The sequence below is a fragment of the Loxodonta africana genome, chromosome 8, assembly GCF_030014295.1.
Source record: "Loxodonta africana isolate mLoxAfr1 chromosome 8, mLoxAfr1.hap2, whole genome shotgun sequence".
Taxonomy (NCBI): domain Eukaryota; kingdom Metazoa; phylum Chordata; class Mammalia; order Proboscidea; family Elephantidae; genus Loxodonta; species Loxodonta africana.
This window is the reverse complement of record NC_087349.1, coordinates 60,768,125-60,792,962: the sequence shown is the minus strand read 5'-3', so window position 1 is coordinate 60,792,962 and position 24,838 is coordinate 60,768,125. Positions and strand designations below refer to the sequence as shown.

Sequence of the window (24,838 nt, the reverse complement as noted above, 5' to 3'; positions counted from 1 at the left end):
AATCCACCAGCTGCTCCTTGGAAACTCTATGGAGCAGTCCTACTCTGTCCTGTAGGGTAAGTTAGAATTGACTTGATGATAATGGGTTTTTTTTTTTTTGGTAGGGGGGCATATCTACAAGGAGCCCTGGTGGTGCAATGGTTAGGGTTTCAGCTGCTAACTGAAAGGTCAGCAGTTGGAAACCATCGGTGGCTCTGGAGAGGAAACGACCTGACAATCAGATCCCATAAAGATTACAGCTTTGGAAACCCTATGGGGCAGTTCTACTTTGTTCTATAAGGTTGCTATGAGTCGGAATTGACTCAATGGCACACAACAATGACAATATATATCTATAATAGGACTGGTTGTTTAAAAAAAATTCATGACTGCACTATTCTAAAAAAACCACGGGGCTTCTTTTTTTTTTTTCTCTTGAGACAAAATTTATTTAGTTAAAGCAAATCAAGTAAGATATGAAAGTGAGGATTCTTTTTAAAAGTGCTTAAAAATTAGAAAGGATCATTTTTCAAAATCCCAAAGAAGCAAAAGCTTTTCATAGACAAAACCAAAAACCAAACCTGTCACCGTCAAGTTGATTCTGACTCATACCAACCCTACAGGACAAAGTAGAACTGCCCCATTGGGTTTGCAAGGAGTGGCTGGTGGATTTGAACAGCTGACCTTTCGGTTAGCAGCTGAGCTCTGAATCACTGTGCCACCAGGGCCTCACAAAGGGATAATTAATATAAAAAGAACTCCCAGAGGTCAATAAGAAAATGATGCACAACTCAACTATAAATTGAGCAGAAGATATAAACAATTCACAGAAAAGGAAATACAAATAGTCCTGAAACATAAAAAGATGCTGAACTTCATTCATAAAAAGGAACATGCAAATTAAAACTATATTGAGGTTTCTTTTGCTACCTAACAGAATGGCAAAATCCAAAAGTTTGGTAACATAGAAAAGGGTGTGGAGAAGAAGCACTTTCATGTACTTCTGGTAACACAGCCAACTGGAACACACCTTGGGACAACTGGACACCCCTCTGAATACTCTGCAGGAGTGTTCAACATTAGAATTGTACATACTTGTTGACCTTGTAACCCTACTTTTGACAATTTATCCTTCAGATACATTGCATATGTGTGATGTATTTACATATGCACAAGGTTATTCATTGTTTTAACATTTATAATAAAAAAAGACTGGAAACTACCTAAATGTCCAAAGTAGGGAACAGGTTAAAGCCATACAATGGAAACCGTGCAGCTGTAAGAGAGAAGAAGGAAGCCACACTGGTCTTCTACACACAGTGACATGAAAAGACCTCCAGGATATACTAATGAAAAAACCACGACGTGGAACTGTGTTTAATATTCTTACAATATAAGGAGTGTATTGTGTTAATAAAAATAAAAGTATATATTCATAATTTCTTATATTTCCATAAAGAAAAGAAATATAAGAATACTGAAGTAGGAGCTTGTGGTGAGGGTGGTAGTACTGTGGGAGTAGGCATATGGGGGACAGGGTTGGAGAGAAGGCCATGATATTTTTTTACATTTTTTGAATCATGTAAATTTATTATCTACTCAAAAATTAAACAAAGTTATGTCCTCACGGCTCAAACCTTTTTTTTCCCTTCGTCAGGCTTCTTAAGGCACTCTTTAGGTAGATTAAGGAGGTGAAGAGTAAGGGTGAGGACAGGTAAAGCTTAAGCAGTTACTGTCAAGTCAATTCTGACTCATGGTGATCCCTTGTATGTCAGAGTAGAACTGTGCTCCATAGGGTTTCAAAGGCTGATTATTTGAAAGTAGATCACCAGGCCTTTCTTCCACGGCACCTCTGAGAGGACTCGATTCTCAAACATTTTGATTAGCACTCTAGAACTGATATTTTCCTCCTCTGGGAATGTGTATTTTCTTCCTCTGGAGTATGCAGTCCGTGAAGAAAGAGACCAAGACTCTTTCGGGTGGTCTGGTTAAGTGCTGCACTCACAGATTTGCATCCTTTGCCTCAGTCTATTATCTAGTCTCCCCTTGACTTTTCCCAAGCCAGCTCAGGAAGCACTTATCATATCTGCCCTTATCCACAGGCCATGCCAGGAATACCTTTCTGGCTTGTCAGCACCCATGCGTACACCATATAAACTGATATTCTTCTGGTCTCCCATTGCCTTTCATGCATTATGAATCCTGAATAGTGGTGCTTATACATAGTATTAATAACTTAACATAATATATCTTCATTTATATTTACCAGAAGTCATATAAACAATGCCACATAAGTAATGCCAATGTAATTGAGATCAACAAACATTTATTGACTACCAAACACGCACCACCCCTGGTCTCACAAAACTCACAAGTTAGCTTAATTTGCAATGCATGATAGCACTTTCCAGAACACACTAATAAATGCTTTTAAATGTTCCTGGTGACGAAAAATTCTATTCACACTAAAATGAACAAATTATTCCATGTTTTCTAGTACAGAAACTTGGCAGACCAAATGAGTGTCTCAATTGTTCTCTTCTGTATCTAACTTTATTCACTTAAAAATTTTTTCCACATTTTCCGCTTTTTTTTTCTTCCCCCTAGGACTTAAGATCCTAACACAGGGAAGCTAATCTTCTTTAACAGCCCACATCTGGAACCTTTATAAACTGCTGTGTTTTTCACTTAGACTCCATTAGGAACAAGTGGACCAGTTAGAAGATGCGTCTTGCTTGGTTTAAAACAACAACAACAAAAAACCTCCCATAAATTTAAATTTCTAGTCTTTTAGGACACAAGTCATTTAGAGTTTTCAGTAAAAGTACAAACAGTGTTTTGGGCAGCAGAGGAAGATAAAAGAATTCTCAGCATACTGTACATGTCCAGAAAAAATATTAAGAATAAAAATAGCTTTCCAACTCATTCTTTGGGATTGATAATTTATTCTGATAGTCCCCCAAAGGGGGGAAGGGGAGAAGGAGAATATACTTGGCTCCCCTCACAGAAATTATTCATCACCATTTCCCTCACAGAATAATGGAGTATGAGCTCTTCCATAAAATTCCTTTCAGTAATTTTATGATGTGTCTGCATTTCATAATTCACCTTTTTGTAACCACGAGAAGAAAAAAAACAGCCAACAAGAGAATCATTGTATAAGAATTCATTCTGCTGATTTTATTAAATTTCTAATTCCAAACCTTTCAACCCTCCTATAAAAATTAAACTGTTCTTGAGACTCCTCTTCTATTAAGAGTAATTATTAAGACTGCAAGTTTCATGGCTGCCACCTACTGGCCAGGAAAAATGTGACAACAACTTAGTTTTAAAGTTCCATATTTTCTCTTGGGTTTTCCATTTCAGTGGATTTTAAATGTATTACATTAAAAAAGGATTGAATGCTGCATAATAGGACATGCAGAATATTTACATCTTTAAGCTCAAATTAACTGACCATATAGTACTAGTTTTATAAAAAAGAAATTAAAATTTGATGTTTTTATATTTTCATGCTTTTCCTCATTTTATTACAAGAAGTCACACAGATGGGTTGTAATATCAATTTAAATTTTAGTCTTATCTACATGGATGCTGGTCTACCTCATGAGGAAATGAATGGCTATTTCACAACTAGCTAGTGAAATTAAACAAAATACATACAGTGAAGATCTCTCACGAGGGATGCCATTAACTATCTTAAAAAAAAAAAAAAAAGTTGTTTTTAAGTCGACTCTGACTCTTGGTGATCCCATGTGTGTCAGAGTAGAACTGTGGTCCATAGGGTTTCCAATGGCTGATTTTTTTGGGAAGTAGATCACCCACCCTTTCTTCCAAAGTGCTTTTGAGTAGACTGGAACTGCCAACTTTTAGGTTAGCAGCCCAGTGCTTAACTGTTTGCACCACCCACGGACTATTCTGTCTTTACAGGCAAAGGCAAATAAATTCTGATGGCACACGGGCAACTCTGCTGATACACAGAATACACAATTGCAAGAGTAATCAGAATTTCTTCGAGGTAGTGTATTAGCTTGAGGGGGAGCCTTTAAATATTCACTCTTTGCATACAGGAAGCACTTAAGCATGTGTAATTAATGGAACATACCTGGTTTAAAATGTGGTAAAGAATGGACTCCAGGCCATGTGTCCTCATTTGGTGTTCCAAGAACCTAGTGGAAAGCAGGAAATTGTGGGAACAGGCTTATTATTTCCAAAGCACTCAAAATTCTCTAGTATAAAAAACAGTACACTGCATATTATGAAACTCTGGATTTTTTTCCATTGTCACGTGCCAGGGATTTTATTTTAGTGAAAACAAACCCAGCTACAGAGCCACCCAAGATGAATCGCTGTGTTTTAACAAATGCAGCTGAATGTGATAAGTTAAATCTGCTGTTTTATCAACTCCAAGCTTTGTAAATAGGCTTAGGACTCAAACGATAAGCTGTCATCTTCATATCATGATTCTTTCATGAGCTTTTGTCCTTCCTTCCAGTATCATGTCCCCTCATTTAACGATTCTAATTCTGTCAAGTCTTCCCCCAAATCCTCTCTTCTGAACATCATAATATTTCAAAGGACCAGGATCAACGGCCTTGACTACTCAAATTCTCTATTGGTTGCAGTGCTCATTACAGATAAAATCTTTAATTATGTCATTTATTTTTTCTCGTTGCCAAAATATTCTTCCTACACTTTTTCATTTTTGTATCCAAACTTCCATCGTCTTCCCCTGACTACTTTTCTATCACCACAATGCTTAAGCTGGCCAAGGAATTAAAGGGGCAATTCTATCTCACATGTAACTGGGCATTTTCCATCTCATTTCTCAATTCTGTGATCTATCACTTTTATACTCAATGATCACGGTAAACCACCAGTTTAGAAACATGAAGTTTAATGGAGAACTATGAAGTCCCCAAATCCTGGAGACACACTCCTTGGGTTCAAATCCTTGCTCTACTGCTTACTAGCCATGTGACCATAAGCAAGAAACAGCTATGCTCATTCATAACTATGCCTCATTTGTAAAATGGGGGTGATAACAACACCCATCTCATTTTTGCTGAAAACACTGCTTAGCGCATAGTAAGCACTATGTAGATAGTAAATATTTTTCAAAGCACCCATAGAAAAATGGGTCAGGCCAAGGATGCGGGGGCCATGTTGGAGAATCTAATCCACCCACTTCTTCCGCAGTGACTCCCAGTTCAGGGGAGCCAATGTTAGAGGCTGTAACTCAAACTATGATGGATGAACACGTATAGTCAAATGGGTTAAAAAGGGTGGATGAAACTGGAAGCTGGCAAAGAAAGAGGAGGAATGACAGGTATACTGGAAGGAAATGAATCATATGACGTTCTCTCTGAGAAACAGCAGGCACTTCTAGGCAATAAAGCAATACAGAGCTCTAATTACTTATGTGTTATTTATAAGGAGAGACAGGGCTGTGTTGTCAGAGGGTGGCATCCACACAGTGAGTACTGTACTGACTGCTTCCTACTCTGGTGAATCAGGGTTAAATACACGTGTTTATGTTCCTCACTGATCAAGAAAAGAGACAACACAATTGCTTCTTTAAACTATAACGGGTTATTTTTCCAAGCACTAATTATTACCAACATCAGTAGCTATATCTACCCAAACAAGGTTCCATTCTTGATGGGCTGGGTGGGTACGGGAAGGAGACAGGGGAGAAGACTGAAAGGATTATAAGATAGAAGAGACAAGGACATTGTCTCTGACATAAACAACTGTGATATGAGCGTCTCAATAAGAGGCATTTCCCCCTTTCTTTTAACCATCATTCCAAGAGAGGAAGACAATCAAGTTTGTAAGCAGCAAACACAGCTTATCTGGGGAATATTCCACTTTGTTCTCATGATAAATTTTGCATGAAGGGTGAAGGGGTACAATAGTACTAAACTTTAGCAATTAAAGAGTGGAAATTTCATCCACAAAATCACAACTTGAACACACCCAATTCATTATATATGGAATAGACCTTCTGAAAGGTTTATAAACAATGAAAAGTCGAACCAGAACTTGAGCCTTGATGTTACTCTGGCTATACTGGATTCTAAAGGTCTGTTAACAAAAGTCTTCTATGGATACTGTCCTCATGCACTTTCAGTGTTTCTGTTTTAAAGAGTTGTTAAACATTTTTTCAGAGCTAAGAGTTAAAATGGTTTCCTGGGTCAAGAGCCAAACACAAATCAGCCATTTACAAGAAACAACAGGCTTCCCTTATCAGCATGAGTTAGCAACTCATCCAATTAAGACAAGCCAGTTTAGCCTCCAGTGACCAACTTTCCCAAAACAAAGGGACAATTAAATGTGATTAACCGATCAATACAAAGGACAAGATACAGGTATGCACCCCATAACGTCCAAACACTTGTGTTAAGGAGGTGGAATAGAGAGGCTAGCTTAGAAGGGCAACATACCTGTACCTTCTTATCCATCTAAGCTTTTAAAAAAAAAAAAAAAAAGCTTTAAAAGGGCCTCGTAATTGTGTAAACTCAGTTACTATCTTCAGTGTGGGGTGCTCCCTGTTTCTGAACAGTTTACTCAATTAAAAAAAGCCCTGTTAACACCAGTTGTTTTTTTTTTTTTTATCTTTATAGTGACTATCAATTATTATGGCCATCTCATAAAAATTAATGGGGAAGAGAAAATACATAAGTTTTTTTTTTTTTATTTTTTAGTGATTGCAAAGCAGACTATTTGGATTCCAAACCCCAAATTCTTCTCCTGCCTACAGTCCTGCATCATTTACATAGGAAATGCAAAGGGGGCAGAAAGTGGGCAGAGGAAAAAAAGAATTAAAAATTAATTTTGATTCCTGTAAAAGTCTTTTTGTGAAAGGCAGTTGGGGTCAAATGTGTGGTTAGAGACGACATGCCTTCTGTGCACGAGGGAACGTGGGCCTGAGCTGCCTCTAGATGTCAGATCTTCATTTGTATTAATTAATGTACTCATCAATTCCGCAAGAAGGAACGAGGTGTTCTCTAAAATTCAAAAATAGTCTTTTGCAAATAAAATACTGAAAAAGAAAATTGCATCTGGTTTGCCGTGAACATTTAAAATGAAATGTGGCTCTCATATCTGCAAATACGCAGGCTTATCATTTTGGAGGTCATTTTCAGTCTTAAAACGACCTGCTAAGATACGCAAAAAATTCTTAAGTACCTTCACCTAAATCTGTGCACGTGGCTTGCACATCTCCCTGCTCCTTTACTGGTTCATTCCTTCATTTGGCTAACACTTATCATGTTTGTCACGTTAAGGTATGAGGATGAGAATTGGGCTCTGCCTTGAGGCCTCCCAGTCTGCTGAGAGAGATGAACAGGAGCTGCCGTCAATATAACAAGTGTTTTCTCGGAGGTGTGGGAAGAGCTAGGTGAGAGCTCCAAAGAGGGAGTGCCTGAGTCTCAACCACTGCACCACCAGGGCTCCTTGGGGAGAAAGGCAGGGGAGGACAATTTAGTAAGGAACACTGTGTACTGGTTTGCCAAGTAAAGAAGGGGTGGGAGTGACAGCAGAGGATTCTTGTTATAAACAAAAGACTTAGGTCAAAATACCTTCAGTTGTGCAATTTATCACGCTGCTGGTGCCCCCATGCCTTTGCACAGTGTTTTCTTCTCCCTGAATGCCCCACCCCGACCCTGACCTGGCCAGTTTAATTCCTGCTTGTTTTCTAGTGTCATTCAGCTCAAGGGTCACCTTTTCCTGAAAGATTTCCTAAACTCTTTGGTCCAAGTTACAGCTGCTTCTTTGTGATCTCCGAGGGCTTTCTGCAGGAATTATTCTTGAAATCAAGAACACAGGAGGTAGAGCAAGTTTGGGGCATAAGGTCAATGAGTTTAATTCTGGAAATATTAAAAAAAAAAAAAAAAAAACCTTTGCCATCAAGTTGATTTTGACTCATAGCAACCCTATAGGACAGAGTAGAACTGCCCCACAGTTTCCAAGAAGTGCCTGGTGGATTCGAACCACCAAGCTTTTGGTTAGCAGCTACAGCACTTAACCACTATGCCGCCAGGGTTTCCCTGGACATACTAGCCCCATTACCCAAAAAAAAACCCATTGCTGTCAAGACATATTACATGTTAGAAATAAATGCTTGCAGGTCACCAAGATAGAGATATGTAAAGGGCAGCTGGAAATAAAGATGTGGGTCTTGGGAGAGGAATTTTGGATAGAGGAATTCCTTGGCATATATATGGTAGTAAAAAGTAAATGCTAAAATATGAGCTAAAAATGGTTTTACTTCCTTTTGTTCATACATAAACAGTTCCCATAGGGTGTCTCTGTGATTTCCTGGACTACATAGCATCTGTTAAAGAAAATAAGGGATGATCTCATCAGTAGAGGCTTACACTGCCTGATCCCAATGAACTACGACTCTATGACCTCAAACTTACGAACTCCTCCAGGCTCATCTGCATGCCAACAGGTATGGCACCAATCCTGCCCCTCACGCCAGCCTCTATGTTGGGCACAGGAAGATGTGAGAAAAAGAGGTTCTCTTTGCTGGAATATCTACTTTACGAATAAGAGAAAAAAAGGTAATTCTAAATTTCTGGAGCCCAGGGCTCAAATATACACCTCCAAGGACAAGAGTTTGTCAGAAATATCTACACACCCCTCCACACTATTAAAAGTCCTACCAATTCTCAAGTTTCCTAGTCTTTGCTTTTATACAGGCCTCAGGAAGGAGTCCATGGGCTTTCCCTGAAGAAGCCCTGTAGTTTAAGCAGAACAATGACTGCTAATAGACCATCTTGGGTTAAAGAGACAGGGAAGCCTTTAACAGAGACTCCAGCAGAGAGAGGCTTCCAGCAGAGAGGAATACTGCCCTATTAAATGCAAATTAGACTGATTCATACAAGTATGTACTAATGATGTGATATGGAAAGTGCTGGGTTCCCACTTCAGGGTTTTAAGTTTTATGAGATGGGTGCTCTACAATAGCACTGATGACTTTAAACTGACAGCTATGAATTCGACGGGAATGGAGAACAGTTGAATAACTTTTATGATTTTGAAACTGAAACTCTAAAAGTACACATGTATTACAACTGTTAAATAAGTACAGCTTCATTCCTGTACTACTTTAGGTTCTGGAATTTTTCTTCTGGTTCCTCAGTGAGAAGTTCTTAATGAAACTTGTGAAGTAGCTCAGTAGACCTCAGCTTCAGTATTCTATGCCTCACTCTGGAACGGATGGCATAAAGTTCATAGATGAGCCAGAGAGAATGCAGAACTTCCTAATTTTATCCTGCTTGTGCTCTCTCTACCGAGAAAAACAACTACCAAGTGGAAATGCAGAAGAGCCACAGTTGATAGGTACTTGGGCTTGAGTTGCCTAAAAGCAGTACAATGAATGTGCTGTGGACAGCAAAGGTGAGAAGGAAAGGTTTGTGGGTCCAATGGCCTCAAGCATGGTGATGAGAAGGAAATTTTAAGATGAGGGGAACAGTGGGAGCAAGGACAGAGGCTGAAAGAGGAGAGTGTGTTAAGTTGTGTATGAGAGCCTAAAATCTAAAGCGCTTGGTTTGTGGAAGGCTGCAGTCTACAGCTGGAGCCCTAACTCCATATTGAGTCTTGATATAAGTTCAGGCTCCATTTTAAGTTCTTTAAGTTACTTTCCTAATGCCTGCAGACAATTAAACAAACAATGTGGCTATGCTTAGATAAGTCCCTGCAAGTCCAGGCTATGCTTAGATAAATCCACCCAGGGAGGGATAGCTTGCTCTCAGGAAGAATGCGGTTGAAGGTAGACTAACTAGTATGCAGGAAGGTGCTTACACAAGGAAGTTCTCTGGCCATGTCCTTCTTACACAAAGAACTTGCCTGGACATGTCCTTAATGATTTACTGAAAACAGCCAATCAGGAGAACTTACTTTAGCTAGCCAATCAGAGTATTTTCACTGTTAGTACCTGATATTTCAATATTTAAACCTCTGACTGGTGAAACACTGTGGTGAGCGCCTCTTGACCCTGTGTTTCCCAATTCACAAATTTTCTCCCTTAATAAACTTCTTTGCTTGAACTTCAAACAGAATTTGAGTTTTTCTGCTCATTAACAGTGGGGAAGGGAAAGATGTAAAGAGAAGGAAATGAAGGACAGGGAAGTGACCAAAGGGAGCACATTTCATAGTGGAAATCCTCAGAAATGCCAATTACATACTTGAATCAAATATTCATTTTCTCTCTTTCTCTAGATACTCTCATTACTAGGTGTCTTAGTTATCTAGTGCTGCTATAACAGAAATAGCACAAGTGGATGGCTTTAACAAACAGAAATTTATTCTCTCACAGTTTAGGAAGTTATAAGTCCGAATTCAGTGTGCCAGCTCTAGGGAAAGGCTTCCTCTCTCTGTCAGCTCTGGGAGAAGGTCCTTGTATACTTTCAACGTCTGTAGGTCCAGCGTTCCTTGGAGATCTCCATGTGTCTTGGCATCAATCTTCCCCTGGGTCTAGAAGGTTCTCAGCACAGCCATCCAAAGGACATGCTTCCCTCTCAGCTCTCCTTTCTTGGTAGTAGTGAGGTCCCTCTCCTCTCTGCGCATTTCTCTCTCCTTTTATCTTTTAAGATAAAAGGTATGACTCAAGCAAGGGTGTGACCTGAGTATGGGTATGACTTGAGTAAGGGTGCAAATTAAGACCTACCCCACACGAATCCTGCCGCATTAATATACAGAGGTTTAGGATTTACAACATATAAAATGGAGGATAATTATACAAGACCATGAAATGGAGGACAATTACATCAGATCATAAAATGGAGGACAATTACACAAATACTGGGAACCATGTCCCAGCCAAGTGGACACATATTTTTGGAAGACACAATTCAATTCATGACACTACATACAGGATACCTTAGAAAGAAATGAGTAATGATCTCTGTGGAGGGTAACTGGGTGGCTGGGAATCGGGTGAAAGGAGGCTTCACTTTTTACTGGATATTCTTTTGTACCTTTAAATTTTGTACCATACACATGTTAACATTCATACATAAATATAATTATATTTTCCCATTTATGTAATGAATAGAAGTGTACTGAAATATGACAACATGAACAGCCTTTCCTAGGTATAGAAATTTAAAGACAAAAATCATAAATGTCTGCCTGGGAGTTGTGCAATCTGGAGGGAGGGACTAGTGTGCAAACCAGAAAGACAGATTGCTCAAATGAAGGGTGTGAAAAGTACAGTGGGAGCCAAGGAAGAAGGGATACAGGGTGGCTTAAAAGAAAACAAACCATCAAAAATGAGACTTCAAAGATGACTAGAAACACTCATAGAAGAGATAGCACGTGCAAAGGCACAGAGCTATGTGCGTGTGTGTGTGAGAAAGAGAGAGATTCTAAGCAATCCACTATTGTCTTCAGAATGGTGGAGCAAGGAGAAGGATGAAGTAGGGACCAGAGAAAGAGGCAATAGCTATGTCAAGAGGACTTGTATAATAAGCCAAGTTTAATTTTGTGCCACAGACAAAGGGCAGTCACTCAGTTGTTCAGTAGGGGAATGACGAGACCAGATTTGTGCCTCATAAAAATCAAGAAACAGGGCTGGAGGAGAAGCAGAGAAGCCAATAAAAAGGCTGCAGGGAAGGGTTGAGGTCAGGGTTCTCACCTGATGCCCATGGGAACCACCTGGAAGCCTTCAAAGCAGTGACGCTCAGTCTTCATATAGCCAGTGTCAGGGCTTTGAACCCATTCATTCCGGTTTGAACCACTTCTGAGAATTTGCATTTCTAACAAGTTCCCAAGGGATGCTAATGCTGTTGGTTAGGGACCAATTCTCAGAACCATTAGCAAAGCAGTGGTTTTAAAAATGTATTATATATAAGAATTATGTATTATATACAAGAATTATCTGGGGATCTTGTTAAAATGTAGATTATGATTCAGTATATCTGGGGTGGAAATGCAAACTCTCAGCAGAGGTTTGAACCAGAATGAACTGGTTTGAAGCCCTACCCAATGCCCCCTTTGTATAACACATCTTTTATAACACCGTTTTACTGTCCAGAAATGGAACTCACAGATATTGCAGATATTACAAGCTACCTACACACAATTGTAAAAAAGTAAAATCAATATAATACTAAAACCATTGCACGAAGAACACATAAATGTACTTCATGAAAAAAATATGCATTTTAATAGATAACCACTCAAACAGGATTACGATAAAGGGTAAACTGAAGCGACTGCCACAGCTACAAATAACTAATTTAACTGGGTTGGACTGGAGACTCAAATATCATGAGTAGTATTGCTGCTAATGATAAAGTCTTCTGAAACTACTGATAAAATTTAAAGACATATATATATATACTGTTCCCTTGATTAACACATAGTTGGATACCTAGAAAATTCAGTGTATAGTAAAACTGAGCAAAAATGTTTTGTGGTTATATGTAAAACAGTATTTATATGTATTCGGCTTATTATGTTATTTATATCTTATATTTATACGTAAATCAGATATATTAAGTAATTCTGGTCTTGGATAATTATAAGGAGGTATTTCACTAACAGGAGTGTCTGGTGGGCCATTTCCTTCTTCACTGTGGAGAATATCCACAGAGTACTGAGACTGTAGCACCCCTAGCCATCACCCACTAAATGTCAGTGTTGTTGTTAGGTGTCATTGAGTCAATTCTTGACTCATAGTGACCCCATGTGACAGAGAAGAACTGCCCCATAGGGTTTTCCGGGCTGTAATCTTTATAGGAGCAGATCACCAGGTTGTTCTCTTGCAGAGCACCTGGGTGGTTCTGAACCACCAACCTTTCAGTATTACCCCCTAATCAAGGTGAAAACTACAAATACTCCCAATGGTTTCCAAAATGGCCCCAGGGTGTTGTACTGCTCCCATTGAGCATTAGTGTTTTAAAATGATCTCTGGCTTGGTCCCAGCCCAGAACCATTAAATCAGCTCTTTGTAAAAGCTGCCCAGGTGATTCTAACTCCAGCAGCAGAAGTATTGGTCTAAAGCAGCTTTTCCCAAAGTGTGGGATATATATTTGTCATGGCTTGAATTATGTCCCCTAAAAAATGTGTTTATTAATTTGGTTAGGCCATGATTCCCAGGATTCTGTGGTTGTCCTCCATTTTCTGATTGTAATTTTATGTTAAAGAGGATTACACTAGGATTGTAACACCCTGATCAGGTCACATCCCTGATCCAATGTAAAGGGAGTTTCTCTGGGGTGTGGCCTGTACCACCTTTTATCTCCTAAGAGATAAAAGGAAAGGGAAGCAAGCAGATGTTAGGGACCTCATACCACCAAGAAAGCAGTGCCTGGAACAAAGCCCATCCTTTGGACCTGAGGTTGCTGTGCTGAGATGTTCCCAGACTAAGGGAACACTGACACATTACAAGGACTTTTCTTCAGAGCGGACAGGGAGAGAAAGCCTTCCCCTGGAGCTGGTGCCCTGAATTTGGACTTCCAGCCTATGGGCTGTGAGAGAATAAACTTCTCTTTGTTGAAGTCATCCAACTGTGGTACTTCTGTTACAGCAGCGCTAGATGACCAAGACAATACACCAAAGATCATTTTAGGACATAGATGAGGCATTAAATAATATTTACATTATGAGAGTTATTCCCTTTTCCATTCTCTTCCAATACTTTTGAGAACGTTAAAGAGAAAGTCTCAGCTTCTCCTTTTTAAGACCTCTCTAACACTTGCTAGGAGTCGCTGGGTGGCTCAAGCAGCTAAGGCCTTGCCACTAACTGAGGAGGTTTGAATCCATCCAGAGGCGCCTGGGAAGATCTACTTCCAAAAGATCACAGCCACTGAAAATCCTAAGAAGTAGTTCTCCTCTGACACACGTGGGGTCGCCATGAGTCAGAACTGGCTTGAGGGCAACTGGTTTTTTAAACCCTTGCTAACATCCCTCCATGTACGCAAGAAGATACAGGCAGGATTTAGTAGCAATGCTGACTCGTTTTCATTTCATGTATTTTTACATTGATCTTCTGTTTATGGAAAATCATAAAGGCTTTCCACTTTCTGTAGTAATTCAAACAAATGAAGTACTTTAAATGAGTTGGCTGAAAGGAAAATACTGTCATTAAAAGTATTGGTGCCACGATGCTATGGCAAAATCAGACAAGTGGAGTAAGAAAGCTGCTTGGGGGGTCCCCCTGGGCTAGAGAAGGAATAGAAGAGGCTGCTGTTCTGGGGAACACCAAGTGGGCACCTGAATGGGCACTCACTGACTTCTACACTTCTGGCCTGGTTGGCTTTTCTGATGAAATGACAGGAAAGGGGAAGACCAGATACACCCACCGTCAGGGTTAACGGTAAAGAACAGGAGGTTGGGGGCTTCTTGCAACTACCTCAGAACCAGACAGACCAGGCTGAAGAGCTCCAATGTATGCTGAGTTTAGCCAAGACTTGACAAAACAAGCTATCATTTATTAAACACTTACTGTGCTGGGCGGCAACCCTGGTGGTGCAGTGGTTAAGAGCTATGTCTGCTAACCAAGAGGTCGGCAGTTCGAATCCACCGGGCACTCCTTGGAAACTCTATGGGGCAGTTCTACTCTGTCCTCCAGGGTTGCTGTGAGTTGGAATAACTCAGTGGCAACAGGTTTGGTGTGGTTTTTTTTTTTTTTTTTACTGTGTTGGGTGCTTTTTCTTTACAGTTTATTCCCTGTGAAACTGGTTGTTCAAGGTTGCACAGGTAGAGGCTGGTAGAGCTGGAATTCAAAATCAGGTAGGTTTGACTGGGAAGACCATCCCTTAGGAGCAGTACTAACTTACTGCCAGGTGGATCAGACCTGAGAAATGTGGCTTGAATGGCATTAAACGATTCATAGCCAACTGATCAGGTTCTAGCAGGAGGCTTTATATTAGGAACATGGCTTTGTCCACTTTCTCTCTCTCCCTGTCAACACACACAAACATACACTAGGTACCATCCTCTTCAGAATTTTCATCAGTGATGTGAAGGAAGGGTTGAAAGACATGTTTTACAGTTTCAGATGACACAAAATAGGAGGGATGTGTAATATTCTGATGGCTGAGCCAGGAATAAAAAAGACTGTCAGGTAGAAACAACTGGCTGAACCTAACAAAGGGAAATCTGATAGCAAAATCTGGCACTTAGTTTCAATCAATTGTTCAAGATTAGGAAGATGTGGCATGGAGCAATTTGTGTAAAAGACACTCATGGATAATAGCTGAGGGCAAATTCTATGAGACTACCCACTAGAAATCAAAGGATACTATGGCAGACAAACTCTAAGGTGCCCCCATGATACCAGCCTCCTGGTGTTCACGTTCTTGTGTAATCTGGCCCTGTTAGTGTGGGTGGGCCCGGGACTTGCTTCTAACCATATTGCAAAAGTGATGGTATGTCACTTCTGTGATTACATTACAATAGATATAAACCCCCATTTTGCTTTGAGGAAGCAAGCAACCACACTGGGAAGGCCATATGGCATGGACCTAAGGGTAGTCTGTGGCCAGTAGCTGGCAAGAAAGTAAGGCCCTCAGTCCAGTAGCCTGCAAGAAACCGAATGTTGCCAATAACCATGTCAGCCTAGAAGCAGATCCTTCCTCAGTTAAGCCTCAGATGAGACTGCAGCCCAGGTCACACCTTGATTACAGCCTTGTGAGGCCCTGAAGAAGAGGACTCAGTGAATCCCGGCCCAGATCCTGATCCACAGAAATTGTAAGATAAGTGTGTGCTATTTTAAGCTACTATGTGTTTGGTAATATTGCTATGCAGCAATAAAACATTAATATAGATGCAGTCACTGAATCATACCATACACCACCTCAGACATATTGGGTTGTTGTGCCATAGCCAGGGAATGTACACAAAGAGGGCCAAAAATAAGGTGATGTTCGATAAAATGTATTCAGAAAGGACGGAGGTCATGGCCCCACGTTCCATGAGGATGACGGTTCTGGGAATGTTTACCTTTGAAGAGAAGGAAAGAATGGGAGACATAACCACCAAGAGATAAAGTACTGCAGTAGGCATGGAGGACTGCCTTATTTTGTGCTGAAGAAAACCAGAAACAAGCGTAAAATGTTAGTTTACAACAAAAAAGAGCAATCTAATGAGAAGAGCTGTATAAGATGGAATGGGCAGCCTTATGAGGTTTCAGCAGCTAAGGGCTGGGCTGCACCACATTTTGGATTCAGGCATAATAAGGATCAAATTCTGCCTCCATAAACACAATGGTCATGTGCACTAAAATTCTGATGTAATACTACAGTAAAGCGTTTTGGTGATAAATTGAGATCATACAAATACACTTAGCTTTGTTTTCACTTGGCTGTAGTTATGATTTAAGGCATAGGGAAGGAGAAGTGAGTTGATAAGGAAAAGGGTATAAGAAGGAAGGCAGAGTAAGTTTGGATGAAGCTTTTCTTCCCCTTTTTCCATCCAGAGTATTATCGATGCTAATTATTTTGCAGGGAGCTAGCACAATTATATGCTGCTATCAGAATATTTTCTAGTAGCGAGATAGGAAAGGTAGGTGCGCGTGTGTGTGCGTGCGTGTGTGCGTGTGTGCGCGCGCACATTTCCTGCCTTCCATCTCTCCCCAAGCTTAACTCAACTACCACTAGATAAGGGATCACAGCGTTCTGATTGTTGGTTTTTGGCAATGGCATACAGGTTGGAAGTGGGATTAAAAAACTACTTTAAAATGCTGTGATTCTGGGTTGTGTTTTAAAATGCAGAGAACAACAGTGAGGTTCTGTGGTGAACTCTGCCTCCGAAAGGCCAGCAGGGGGAGCCATTGAATCGAGAAAATGAAAAGTTGCCAGGGCTTCGGAAAGCTGCTTGAAGATTAAAACAGCGGTTCAGCGGAAAATGCTGGATTGAAGGAGACAGTGTTTCTAAAATATTATGCAGAGTTTTGAACACAGCAAAGGTTTAAATGAAGAGGAACCCAAATAAGTAAAGGCCAGCTCTTAGAGTTTTATTAAAAATGAGTTCAACTCACCTGTTTAGAAGGTAAAGGACTCAACCTTGGCTGAACACAGAAATCATCCCGGGAGCATTAAAACAATACTGATGACTAGGACCCACCCCAAGATTCTGATTTAATTGGTCTGAGGTGAAGCCCAGGTATGTGGGACTTTCTAAACCTCCCCGATGAGTCTAACGTCAGCCAGGGTCGGGAGCACTGACTGGTCCAATTTAGGCAATCTCTCTGAGTTCTCTCAGTTCAGTTAGATGGTTTACAGATTTTTTTAAAAAAAAGGTCTTTGGCCAAGATCCAGAGGGCCACAAAAGATTTCAGTACATGAACGAACACTAGAGGAAAATTCAAAAATGCATTTGAAATTACTCCATAAAATGGTCTTAGCTTGCATAAGCTGGAAAATTCTGTAAAGAAAGCAGTTCATTGCAAATGTTTTCCCTCCAACTGTATTTTCATTCTTTTTCCTCTTACTGTTTTCTGTTTTCACTTCTGCAAAAACTCTTTTTCCCAATAACATAACATTTACAGGTTCCAGGGATTAGGACATGATATTTTGAGTGGCCTTTATTCAGCTTACTACAGAATAAAAAAAACATTTACAAAATATTATTTATAAGTGATACTCGGAAAGGATGTATACATACGTATATATATGAAATAAACAAAAGGCTGTGGCAACATGTCTACTGACAGCAATAACTTCCCATAAAACGTTTTACCGTTTGCATTTTTGCACCCATTATTTCATACAAGTTGTGCGTTATCCCAATGAGACAGGACAATAGCTGCTACGTTGAAGATGAGAAAACCATAGCACAAAGAGGGGGCCTGCCTAGGAGCCTCAAGTAAACAGGAGCAGAACCAAGACACAATCCATATTTCAGACCCCTTGTCTGGACCCCTCCCCACCTCATTACTCAGATGTATTCAGTGAAACATTGTTAATAGGCCTGTTATTTCATCTCAGTTGAATCCTAAAACTGCTTACATACCAAGGCCAGCAAAGGCTGACAGGCTACAACGGAGTGGTCGACCAGGCGACCTCACAGCTAAGTGTTGCCGTGCTTCTGCTGACTTACCTGATGTAGTTGCGTTTCAAAGTCAAGGACTAACATTCATATATAGCTATCCCGGCAAATGTAACAGAAGTGTTTATCCCTCAAACCAAAGAGAAAAGAAAGTATTATTTTTTCTTTCTTTGGACCAGGTGCACAGAATTTTGTTTTAATTCATGTGATAACCACCCATGAACTTGCAACCCCATGCAAGCACAAGGTCATTTACAGCAGCCCACCTCTAACCCTGTGGCTCAGGCCTCATGTGATCTCCTGGCCTCCCCACCTGAAGGAAGCTCCGTCCTGAATCACTGTCATTAGTCTCTCCCTTTCCTTTTTATATAAATTATACTGTCCTCATAAAGATTATAAAAAGAGTATTTTTATTTTCGTTATTTTAAATTTTATATAAAAAGATATAATTGTGTAGGCTATCTTTGGTAATTTTTTTTTTTTCACATAACATTCGGTGGCTGAGATTCATCCAACCCCTTGTGTGACTATTCCACGGTATGAATGGAATGTTATCTATTCACTGTAGCACTGGTAACACCTGTGCTGTCTATAAGTTTATGCCCATGATTACCCGTTGCCATTGAGTTGGTTCTGACTCATAGCGACCCTATAAGGACAGAGTACAACTACCCCACAGAGTTTCCAAGGAGTGCCTGGTAGGTTTGAACTGCGGACCTTTTTTTGGTTAGCAGCCGTAGCTCTTAACCACTACACCACCAGGGTTCCCCATCCATGATTACGGAAGGAAAACTGCATCATGTAAAAATGACAAGTTACAAGTGCAGCATGGACCTTATTATCTCTTTACCAAACATAAGTAAATAAGTAAATAAAACCAAACTCATTGACACTGAGAGTTGATTCCGACTCATAGTGATCCCACAGGACAGAAGAGAATCGCTCCACAGAGTTTCCCAGGCTGTAAATCTTTTTTTTTTTTTTTAATACTTTAGATGAAGGTTTACAGCTCAAACTAGTCTCTTATTAAACAATTAATACACATATTGTTTTGTGTCATTGGTTGTCAACCCCATATCATGTTAACATTCTCCCTTCTTGACCCTGGGTTCCCTATTACCAGCTTTCCTGTCTCTTCTTGCCTTCTTGTCCTCACCCCTAGGTTGGTGTGCCCATTTAGTCTCATTTTGTTTTATGGGCCTGTATAATCTTTGGCTGAAGGATGAACCTCAGGAGTGACTTCATTACTGAGCTATAAGGGTGTCTGGGGGCCATACTCTTGGGGTTTCTCCAGTCTCTGTCAGACCAGTAAGTCTGTTTTTTGTGTGTGTGTGTGTGAGTTAGAAGTTTTGTTCTACATTTTTCTCTACTTCTGTCTGGGATCTTCTACTGTGATCCCTGTTAGGACAGTCTGTGGTGGTAGCTGGGCACCATCCAGTTGTGCTGGACTTAGTCTGGTGAAGTCTGTGGTAGTTGCTGTTCATTAGTCCTTTGTACTAATCTTTCCCTTGTGTCTTTGGTTTTCTTCATTCTCCCTTGCTCCAGGTGGGTGAGACCAGTGGAGTATGTTAGATGGCCACTTACAAGCTTTTAAGACGCCAGACGCTAGTCACCAGAGTACAATATAGAATATTTTCTTTATAAAATGTGTAATGCCACTTGAGCTAGATGTTCCCTGAGACCATGGTCCCCAGAGCCCTCCAGGCTGTAAATCTTTACGGAAGCAGACTGCCACATCTTTCTTCCTGGTAGCAGTTGGTAGGTTCAAATTGCCCACCTTTCAGTTAGCAGTTGAGCAGTTTAACCACTGTACCACCAGAGCTCCTTCATTATCCCTTTACCACTGTAAAATTCCATAATGCCTTTGGTGAGTAATGTCTGATATCTTAAAAGCCTGTGAGCAGCCATCTAAGATACTGCACTGGTCTCACCCCTTCAGAAAAAAAGAAAAATGAAGAAAACTAAAGATACAAGGGAAAGATTAGTCCAAAGGACTAATGGACCACAACTACCATAGCCTCTACCAGACTGAGTCCAGTACGACTAGATGGTGCCCGGCTACCACCACTGACTGCTCTAAGAGAGATCATAATAGAGGGTCCTGGACAGAGCTGGAGAAAAATGTAGAACAAAATTCTAATTCACAAAAATAGACCAGACTTACTGACCAGACTGGAGAAACCCCAAGAGTATGGCCCCTGGATACCCGTTTAGCTCAGGAATGAAGTCACTTCCGAAGTTCACCTTCAGCCAAAGATAAGACAGGCCCATAAAACAAAATAAGACTAACAGGGCACACCAGTCCGGGGGCAAGCACTAGAAGGCAGGAGAAGACAGGAAAGCTGGTGACTGGAACCCAAGGTTGAGAAGGCAGAGTGTAGACATGTCATGGGGTTGTTAACCAATGTCATAAAACAATATGTGTACTAACTCTTTAATGAGAAGCTAGTTTTTTTCCGTAAAAGTTCATCTAAGATACAATAAAAAAAAAAATCCATAATGCAAGAATAAAGTAAACCCGGTGCCGTCGAGTCGATTCCGACTCATAGCGACCCCACAGGACAGAGTAGAACTGCCCCATAGAGTTTCCAAGGAGTGCCTGGTGGATTCGAACTGCCGACCCTGTGGTTCACAGCTGTAGCACGAATAAAGTATTGGTACCTAAGATCACCTAAAACGAAGTTGTGTTCCAATAGTTTGAGCGCTGTTAGGAACCAGCAATATATTTTTCCAAAGAAACAGTTCTCTACATAGTGATTAGTCCCCTGGCTGGTACATAAAAGATTGTTTAATTCATAATAAACCAAAAAAGCACGACAGAGCCAAACCACCCTGTACAAAAGCATTTCCAAAAGAAAATGCATCCACCGTGGAAAGCATAAAGTTCTTTCTACGGAAGCGGCCAGCCTGGAGCAGCTTCCAAGCCCAGGGAGATGTTGGGATGGAGGCCAAGAGTGGAAAGAGAGCTATGAATTGGAAGAAGTGACAAAAACTGTAGTGGAAGGGTGAGGGCTGGTTAAAAGTGAATGGTTTTCTTTGCATTTTTAGTGCCAGCCAAAGGGGAGCAACAACAGGGGGCAGGCAGGAGGCTGCCCTAGGGGGTTTCTTCCAAGCAGCAAGCTTGAATTTTCTTTCTCTTCTTCACTCGCTTTTTATCTCTTCCTTTCCTGGAGGTATCTACTTGCACTTAGGATGGGTCATATGAGAGGCAGAATATAGGCCTCAGTGAAGAAGTGAAGGGTATTAAGGGAAGCCCCCCATGCTGCAGCGGTGAGGGAAGGAGAGCGGAACAGAGCCTCGAGGTGCAGGGAGGTAACTAACGATTTGTAAAGGCCGTTACTATATTAGGAATATGTAGGCCAGGGCCTGCATACTGAAAGGAAATCCATACATTTACTTCTTCTAAAAAAAAGATGCTGTTATTTTTAGAGCTTGGAATAAGGTATGCAGACATGTGTGAGTTACAACTAAATCTCTGGTAAGTTTGCTGGCAGAAAGTGTTCAAAAATTTAGGTCAAAACAGTTCTATAGAATGTGATAAATTCACAATATTTTATTATAGTTTTTAGAAATGTGTACATATACTGTTTTGACATATACAGTTAACAATTTCAACATATTAGCATATTGTTACATATTTGTTCATTTGTTCAAAAAATGTTATCGAAGCCTATTTTTGCCAAGAACTGTGCTAGAAACTACAATATAAATATGGGAAAGACAGTGTCTCATGAAAGGTGATGGTCATCATGGGTTCCAGGTCCTCCCAGTGAAGAACAGACCCCATCCCCAATGCAATGCTCAGCTGGCAATTGGCATGCAATCCCAGAGACTTTCACCTACAAGTCAGCCTCAGTGGGTCAAAAATTACTAAAATTTGTTACTCACAATCTAAATTTAGTAAGTTACTAGAGTTGAAAATGAGGCACTCTCCCAGGAAGTATGGCTGCTACTCAAGTCCTGACAACTTTGGAACACTTTGAAGGGCCACTGGCAAAGACAGTTGGGTTTCTGCAATTCTCCAGGCAACCCTGAGCATATCAGCAGTGTTAGAAGGAGTTGGCTGTGACTTGCAATTACTGTTATTCTTCATTTTAAGTTATAAACTAGCCTCATCATCGCTAGCTTTGACTATCCTGAGCTATCTGGCTGACTTAACAGGATATTTTTAATGAATTTCTGCATCAATAGCATAGTCGGTGAATTATTTTCTAGTAAGTAGAAATTAAGATTGTTATGAATTGTGGATTATATATGAGTCAGCTAAGAGACTAATGCTAAAGCAGATACACACCTAGTTCCTCCCTACTTCTTAGTCACTGCATTTTCACACGCGTTACATGTTTTTTTTGTTGTTGTTGTCAACTGAGCAACCCCCTCATGCATTATTTTCACATGTGTGCCATGTGCGTTATATGTGGGCATGTTATTATGTGGATGGGTTATTTGTGAAAATAAATACGGTAGTCATTTTTAAACAATGACACTGCCACCTGCAGAGTTAAATAAGAAAGGGTGCGGTAGGTTGTCCAAGAGATCTTTTGTCCGCCTAAATGTACCAAGAAAAGGAAAGTGAGAACCCATCCAAGGGAGCTCCAGGCAAGAATGATGCAAGCATGTAAATTATCATGCATCATGACAGATTGGAAAGAGGGTTGAAAATGCTTAGATAAAGGAATAGCTAATATTACTGAGGGGTTGGAGGGGGGCTTTAACATACATGAATATGAAATGGGGGCACCTGATTTGGGCAGAGATATACAGAAGGTGTCTGGAACACTTTGAGTGATTAGCCAAGTGTCACACAGATAACGGTGGCTGATGGAGGGAGGAGAGGACATGGTCTCTGGACTCTAGCAACAGTCCCATTACACCATGTCAAAAAGAGAATCTAAACACCTATGTTGACCTTTAACGAGATTTTTCTTCTCATACGAAGGTCAACATGGAAGTTGGGCCAACAAAGGGTATATCTTCCTATTCTCCATCATACTTTTGTAAGTCCATCTGTTTTGTTACTTCCTGAAAAATTGTTTTTACTCTGGATTATCAACGTACCACAAAAACTGCCAAAATCGTTTATTATTTTCAGTAAAGGATAAAGTTCCCTCAAAAGTTTGGTAATCTAGACAGTTGACACAGTGTGGCCTCTTTACCCGGCAGAAACTGTCAGCAGCTCTCTTCCTCTGATCTCTCAGGAAGGTAGCATCTTATCATTCTCCCTGTGCTCCTGCTGACAGTTACAAGGGAGAAAGGACAGCCTCACAACACTGCCTGTCAACAACACAGGGGCAAAGGACCACTCCAACCAAAGTGGAAAGCCTTCTAATGACCATGCTCACTAAGAAGACAGGTAACATGGTCCTCTTAAAAAGCTCACCTAGATTTTTAATTTTCAGCCACCTTCATTTTGCTGTTTCTTATAATTAAAAGAGGATCTCTGTCAAGGTAGAGATCGAAGGTGGGCAGGCAATTTTTGAAAGATAAAAAATTAGAATTTTCACCAGTGGTGCTGCTGCTTAAGGGCCCTGAGGACTCATTCTTTTACAGCACATGCAATTAAATTCAAGAACAAAGGGAAGGCTCACTGTCTGTCTTCTCTTCCTACGTTGCTTTAGAAACAGCACACAAGTAGTTGGCTCAAATTCTTACTTTCCCAAGGTGATTCTCAGTAGATGTATTTTCAGACCACACTGTAATTCACAAAGAGTCACTGGCATCTTTCTTTCTCCTACTAAAACCAAAAAACAAACAAACAAACCCATTGCCGTCAAGTCGGTTCCGACTCATAGCGACCCTATAGGACAGAGTAGAACTGCCCCACAGAGTTTCCGAGGAGCACCTGGCAGATTCGAACTGCCGACCCTTTGGTTCACAGCCGTAGCACTTAACCACTACACCACCAGGGTTTCCTTTCTCCTACTAGTCTCGTCAAAAGGAGGCAAGAGCCACATGATCAAGGTCACCCAGAACCCGACTTCAGTCCAAGAACAATCACCATCATTTTCACTTTCTCATTCATGTACCATACCTGCACCAGTGCAATGTAACGAGAGTTAAGTCATAACACTAACTGTCCTCTACTAAGTTATTCACTGAGTAAGCCTTAACCCCCTCCTAGTTGGACTGACAAGCTACGTTTCCCCAAGATGCCCTTTAATAGTTATTTTTTTCTTTTTGGGCAACCCCCTGGTAGAAACCTATCTCTACCTTAATAGGCTCTTTTGTGGCTGACCTTGGAATTTAGATCTAAACAAAGTGGCAGGTACAACTGTGGTCTAGTGCAAGACAGTCCAATTTTGTTACGCTGTGTTCTTAATATTAAGTAGACTTTGGTTCTCTTATTAACATGTGTAACTAGATTAGAAACAAACAATTCAAATTTACATAAACCCTCCGACACCTGACCAAGAAGACCTCAACTATTTTTAAGTAATGTCATTGGTTCAAGGCAGGTAAACGAACAAAAAACCTAAAGACATATCTTCCAGATTCTTAAATTATTTAAAAATTATTCATCACTATTTGTATTTGAGGCCAGGCTGCACTGTGGAGTGAGGGGAGGGTAGAAACCTCTTGGTTCGGTATAAGAAATGTTAGCAGTTTCAAACTCTAGGATGGGGCGTGTGTGCCAGGTTCTTCTGAGGAGGTAGGTGGAGGTGCTACTAGAATCTAGTAAGAGGCGCTATTCTGCCACACTGCCAAGTGCTGCATGTGGGCTGCATGTGTTGATACATCACCTTGTTTAAACCTCACAACAATGCCTTCAGGTAGGTCATATTCCTTCACATTACAGATGAGAAGACTGAGACTTAGAGATGCTAAGGGACTTGACTAAGGTCTCACCAGCAAC

At 40.6% G+C, this 24,838-nt stretch overlaps 1 protein-coding gene across 1 annotated transcript in view; it reads right to left on the bottom strand.

Moving 5' to 3' along the window:
* The window catches only part of CDK14 (cyclin dependent kinase 14), a 687,166-nt gene that overhangs the window by 183,907 nt on the left and 478,421 nt on the right, over window positions 1–24,838 (bottom strand). Inside the window, exon 11 of the mRNA XM_010587282.3 lies at window positions 4,085–4,148. Within this exon, the coding sequence (XP_010585584.1) occupies window positions 4,085–4,148 (64 nt within the window). The remainder of the gene's footprint in view (window positions 1–4,084; window positions 4,149–24,838) is intronic.